Below are 6,353 nucleotides of genomic sequence, written 5' to 3'. Positions count from 1 at the left end.
ACCAACACAGATCAATGACAAAGTTATGTTCACTGTTTACATTATTAAAAACACTGTGGGTCAATTTCACACTTGTCCTGTCCTTGTAAAATCACCAATATTGCATGGAACCTTTTCCCCATTTCTTACACAAAGCTTGAATATAATCAAAGTGTTTAGATTAGTTCAACTCATCAAATTATGGATTGACTATTATGTAGTATACAATGTAATATCTACAGCACCTGATATTAATTGGCATCATACAGGTGTTTTATTTTGCTACAGAAGTCTTTCTAAAGTTTGAAAGAAAAGACTGTGTTTGTAGTTCAAAAGGAGTGGAGAAACTGTTTTGATCTCACTTTGCAGGAAGAGTAAGAAAGGAGTTGGTGTTTGTTGCTTTGTTGGTGTGTCTGAGGTTAAATTTATTGTGACTTAAAAAAATAACTGGTAACACATTGTCTAATGTACAATCCATAATCCATAATTTCCAAAAGGAAACCAAGTAAAGAATGAATAAATGAGATAAAATTGCAGCCACTGAATTTTTTAACAAAAACGTTTATTCCTAGTTATCAGAACACATCTGAATCATTCTTCACAAGTGTTGACTAGTGGAAGTCCATGATGCGCCGGAAGGAGCCGATCCTGGGGCTCATGCCTCCCCAGTCGCTGTACCTCCTGTACTCTCCGGGCCTCATGAAGTACTGCCTGCCTCTGTAGTTGGGCTGCTCGTAGAACATCCAGTATCCCTCCATCACATTGCAGGAGTGGATGTCATGGTAACGGAAGCGGTCGTAGACATTGGGACAGTCGTCCATGAACTCCATCATCTGGCCTCCAAAGCCTTCTCTCTCGTAGATCCTCATCCTGTAGGAGCCTTGGTACTGTGAACACAAGACATTCCTTAATACAGACTGAACTGGAATAGAATTTAGATTAAACACTGATTCAACAGCTCTGGCCTGAAGATTAATGATTCACCATTTGACTTTGCCAAAATCTATATTTTCAAGTTTTAAAAATTTATCAATCTGATTGTTTAATTCCTATAAAAATACAAAGCAACTTACATGAGGAATGAAACGGCAGGACCTGATGCAGTCGTTGAAGCCCATCCAGCGCTGGTAGTCGGGATACTCGCCCCTGCGCAGGAAGTACTGGTAGCCCATGTAGTTGGGGCGCTCGTACACCATCCAGCAGCCGCTCTCCACTCGGATGGAGTTGCAGCGGCTGAAGTAGGAGTGCATATCAGCGCAGTCGCTACTGCACTCATAGGAGCGCCCCCCGAAGTTTCTGTCCTCGTAGAAGATGATCTGCAAAATGGCAAAACATCAGTGTTACTCTACTGTGCTTTTCCAACTACTGTACATCTCTGAAACTACAATCTGTAAACACAGAGGTACTGTACCTTCCCCATGGTGATGGTTGGTGAGCAGATGCTGTCTGTGATCTACACTCCTGCTCCTATTTATACCCAACAGAAGGGCACGTGAATACTGTCCACTTCTGCTTGGTCAGCTGCACTATTTCATTGCTTTAACTAAAACTGAACTATAGTTGCTTTCTGTTCAGTGTGATGTACCATTGTACTGTATAGCATGCATAGTCAAAACCATACATTCCTGTTGTCTTTATTTAACATGGTGCCTCTCCATTGTGTCTTTGTTTTATGAATACATACAGAATTTCTCTTACTGTTTAGGACAATCCCGTCCCAAAAACATTCTTGATACATGCATCATTTCCATTTTAGTATAGTTTGGAGAGAGTTTGTTACACATCTTTGTAAGCAAGCCCAGAGATCAGAAATTCAGAAATTAACATTTTATTTCTTATTTAGCATTTTATGAGAATTTATAGATCCGGTGGAGCACTGCTTCACAAAATATTGAATTACCAAATGGTGAATTTTCTTTGGTTAAAATGTCCAGTAGCAAAGCTCAGTTTAAATGTAAAGGGTTTGATGCATTAATACACTCAGAAGAAATAGACAATTGGGTCCTTGCCTTGAGAGACATCTGAGCAGGTGGAGGCTGGTACTTGAAGAAACAAGTCATAACCTAATGTTTTTAGTGAAGCAAATTAATTTGATTTTAGTCCTTAATATTGTTCTACATCTCTGAGTTCCATAACAAACAAGCTCTATGAACCAGCATGCTTCTACTTTCTGCTATGATGTCATCCAGCACACAGCTAGATGCCAATTGTCAAAAGGAGCCCAGGGGTACCCTTGCTGCCACTCCCAGGACCTCCCATTCAACCTAGTGCCCCTTTTTGTTTCCCTTCACATTCCCTTTCACAGTCCCTCTCCTTTATTCATCTATTTCTCTGCCTGCTGCTTCTGTTGTTCCTGCTCCCTCCTGTTCTCCTCGTCTTCCTGTTAATTAATCTAATTTCTTTCTCCTGCAATATGTTCTGCTTCTATCACCAGCGTTCAAAGTGGCTCAATTGCAATGTCTTCAGTGCCTTTGACTCCCACTTCCTCCAGCTCAGCCCCAGGTCTGTCAGGCGTCCTACCTCCAATTCAGACAGCAGGCATCTTATTCTTTTTAATGTCTGCTTTTCCTCCTGCCACTACCCTCACGTCCAACATCCAAGGAGTTCCCTCTCAGCTGCTGCTGCTCCTCATGTCACCTCTTCATCCCTGGCTCTGTCCAACATCCTACCCCCGGCTCACTCAGCAGGCATCCTACAGTTCCTAATGCCTGCTTTCTCCTGCCAATATCCTGGCATCCATAACAGCCCACTAGTTCCTCTCTCACTGTCCCTGGTACTCCTGACTCCATGTCTTTGGCCCTGGGTCTGTCCAGAGTCTTATGAACATCACAGTCAGCAGGCATCCTACAGTTTTCTGCCTTCTGTCCTGCTGTACTTTCAACAAAGCTCAGGCTTCCTCACTCTTGCTGCCTGCTGCTCCAGATGTCTTATTCTCAGCCCTGGGTCTGTGCAGTGTCCAACCTCTTGCTCCGCAGGTGTCCTACAGATTTTTAAGTCTGTTTTTCCTCCTGCTGCTACCCCTGGCAAACAAAATGTCCCTGGGTTCCTCAGTCTTGGCCTGATGCCATCTCCGTTGCCTTGGGTATGTGTGGTGTCCCACCTCTAGTTCAGTCAACAGGCGTCCTACAGATTTAATGTCTGCCTTCTTTTTTTAAAATAATATTAGCATTTTTATAGTGTACCTGTACGTTCCTTTTGCCTCTGTTTCTGCATTGGTAGGAGGAATAATGAAAGACAAGTCATCTAATTTACCTGATTTATATCAATGATCTAGACTCAAAGTATTCAAGTTCAAAGTTGATCCCTAAAAAAGATAAGTACCTCAGACACGTTAGAAGCAACAGAAGAAATTTTGAAATTAATTCAACTGTGGGAAAACACCTGAGAGAAGACCACTCAAGTAGATACATGCAAAGTATAACTTGCAGGTTTTAGAAATGATTTTGCAGTACAGAGACTGAAGGAAGCACCGTTTGTTGCTGATGTATTGAGGTTTACATTTAATTAATATGAGACACTAAGTCCAAACACTAATACAGATGCGCTTCAGGGAACTACCAGGGGTCCACACCTGCAGAGTCAAACAGCCAGCAGATCAGCTGGAGGCTTGGAAAATTAGACAGCAGCTCTGAGTAGCTTTACTTCAACTTATGGGTGTGATCAAGATCCAAGATGAATTTTTGATTGAGAAAACACAATCCAGATCACATTCTGAAAGAAACAGACAGTAGAACAGAAATGGAAGTGAATTTGTAATTATTATCTGTCACGCCCCACACTCTCCCTCGCAAACGACGTTACATTCCCGGAACCTCTGCTTCCCAATCTCATCCCTGATTGAACCCAGCACATTCTCACATGCATCAGATTCCTCAAATTCTCACTCCCTAACCAATCATCCAATCACACCCCTTTCCTTCAGTATTTAAACCCCCTTCGCACACCTTCCCACGCTCACTATTGAGAAGCCTTTCTTAGTATTCTCCAGTGCGCGTTTCCAAACCTTTTGACTGATCTCTCGTTACGAATCTTCTGCTTCTGCCTCTTGACCTCGCCTTCTGGATTTTGCCTTTGTATTGTTTTGAATATCTCTTGTTACCGAACTCTCTGCCTCCCTTATCGACCCAGCCTTTGGATTTTGTCTTTTGGATTGTCCCTTTGCTACTCTGTGCCCCGTGGGATTCCGGCCACGCATAAGGATCCTCCTATTCCACGTATAGGTTCCGTGACAGAATAGTGAGCCATATTAAAATGGATCCAGCGGACCAGAGTCAACTTTCTATTCTCCTTGAACACTCCCGGAACCTGGACCTGCTAACTACGGCAGTCCAGCAACTAGCTGACCACTTTGCACTTCCACCGTCTCCCCCACCTGCAGCTCCTGCTCCCGCACCCCCGCTTCAAACACGAACTAATCTTCTACCCCCTCCCCTCCCGGAAAAATTTGATGGCTACTCCTCCAGTTGTCAGGGCTTTCTGACTCAATGTCAGATGGCTTTCCACATCCGCCCAGACTGCTTCCCCACCGATGGAGAAAGAATTGCTTTTATGTTATCTTGCCTCTCTGGACGAGCTCTGGAATGGGCTGGACATCTCCTCTCTCGAAACGCTCCTGAGACTGCCAACTTCCACCTTTTTCAGACAGCTCTACAGTCTACCTTTGGGCAGTTGCACTCTCACCACCTCATTGTTGCACGCCTCACTTCCCTTACTCAAGGATCTCGCTCTTTTCAGGACTACTCTTCCGAATTCCGTTTTCTGGCTGCTCAACTCGCTTGGGATCACAATGCCCTGATTCACTACTTCCGCCTCGGATTATCTGATGAACTCAAGGATCACATTGTGCACCTGCCCCTGGACTTCCCATCACTGGACTCCTTCATTTCTCGAGTCTTTGAACTAGAGCTCAGGCTTCAACAGCGAAGGTCGGACAATCGAACCCCTCCCACACCCTCCCAACTGCCTTCCTTCCATAGACTGACCTCTGAGGAGAGAGATTGCCGACTTCGTGAGGGGCGATGCCTTTACTGCGGCTCCCCTGATCACCTCCGAGCCGCCTGCCCCGGTCGCCATCCTCGCTCCTATCCACCCGCTGTTATGGCCAGTGTCACTTCTTCCTCTCCCAGATCTGGACTCTTTCTCCCAGCCACCCTGTCATGGACTACTGGACGGACCTCTCTCTCTGCTTTTGTTGATTCGGGCTCCGAAGAGAACTTCCTAGACTCTGGACTCGCTTCGTCCTGGAATATTCCCCGGTTGCCAGTCACCCAACCCATTCGGCTCCTCACTCTTGATGGCTCCCCCCTCTCCCCTGGTCTGGTGAAGTGGCAGACCCCTCCTTCCATGTCTCTCTCCTGAAACCCTACCACAGATCCCCCCTCTCCCGGCCTCGGCCACCTCCACCCCCACCACGACTCATTGACGGTCTACCTTCCTACACGGTCAATAAGATCTTGGATGCCCGCTGGCTCCGAGGTCGCCGACAATTTCTAGTCGACTGGGAGGGCTATGGTCCTGAGGAACGTTCCTGGGTCTGCGAGAAAGATATTTTGGATCACAGCCTCATTGATGACTTCGTTCGTACTCCCTCTCTGGGGTCGTCAGGAGCCGACCCTAGAGGGGGGGGTACTGTCACGCCCCACACTCTCCCTCGCAAACGACGTTACATTCCCGGAGCCTCTGCTTCCCAATCTCATCCCTGATTGAACCCAGCACATTCTCACATGCATCAGATTCCTCAAATTCTCACTCCCTAACCAATCATCCAATCACACCCCTTTCCTTCAGTATTTAAACCCCCTTCGCACACCTTCCCACGCTCACTATTGAGAAGCCTTTCTTAGTATTCTCCAGTGCGCGTTTCCAAACCTTTTGACTGATCTCCCGTTACGAATCTTCTGCTTCTGCCTCTTGACCTCGCCTTCTGGATTTTGCCTTTGTATTGTTTTGAATATCTCTTGTTACCGAACTCTCTGCCTCCCTTATCGACCCAGCCTTTGGATTTTGTCTTTTGGATTGTCCCTTTGCTACTCTGTGCCCCGTGGGATTCCGGTCACGCATAAGGATCCTCCTATTCCACGTATAGGTTCCGTGACATTATCTCCTGCCTGACTTTACTGAACAGGACCAAGGTTCAGTTAAAGACATCTCTTCAGTGTGGAGTTGCCACATCAGAAGGAGAACTTTGTTCCTCCACTGTGAGCACCAGAGGTAAGTCACTTAACCTGGAAGTACAGTAGATCAACTCTGAGGTTTGTTCTCTGCTCACATGTCAGTAAGCAAATGTTGGTCAATTTCATACTTGCCCTGTCTTTGCAAAATCATCAATATCCTGTGGAACCTCTCGGCCAATTCTTTCACAACACATGAATGAC

General features: G+C 45.8%; 1 protein-coding gene across 1 annotated transcript; it reads right to left on the bottom strand.

Moving 5' to 3' along the window:
• Nucleotides 1-590: 590 nt before the first annotated feature.
• LOC148822340 (gamma-crystallin S-1-like) lies at nucleotides 591-1,414 on the bottom strand. Its single transcript, XM_088930174.1, has 3 exons — nucleotides 1,391-1,414; nucleotides 1,053-1,295; nucleotides 591-866 (listed from the first exon to the last, which is right to left on the bottom strand). Exons 1-3 carry the CDS (start codon nucleotides 1,397-1,399, stop codon nucleotides 591-593), a joined length of 528 nt encoding a protein of 175 aa, XP_088786300.1. The 5' UTR covers nucleotides 1,400-1,414.
• Between the last annotated feature and the right edge of the window lie 4,939 nt (nucleotides 1,415-6,353).

This window comes from Atractosteus spatula, chromosome 13 (assembly GCF_055471065.1).
Source record: "Atractosteus spatula isolate fAtrSpa1 chromosome 13, fAtrSpa1.hap1, whole genome shotgun sequence".
NCBI lineage: Eukaryota > Metazoa > Chordata > Actinopteri > Semionotiformes > Lepisosteidae > Atractosteus > Atractosteus spatula.
The sequence above is the reverse complement of the archived record's forward strand: the minus strand, read 5'-3'. Positions and strand labels throughout refer to the sequence as shown.

Coding starts and splice junctions, on each gene's coding strand:
- LOC148822340 (XM_088930174.1), bottom strand. Junction 867..1,052: donor CCTGCCGTTTCATTCCTCAT/GTAAGTTGCTTT, acceptor TTGTGTTCACAG/TACCAAGGCTCCTACAGGAT.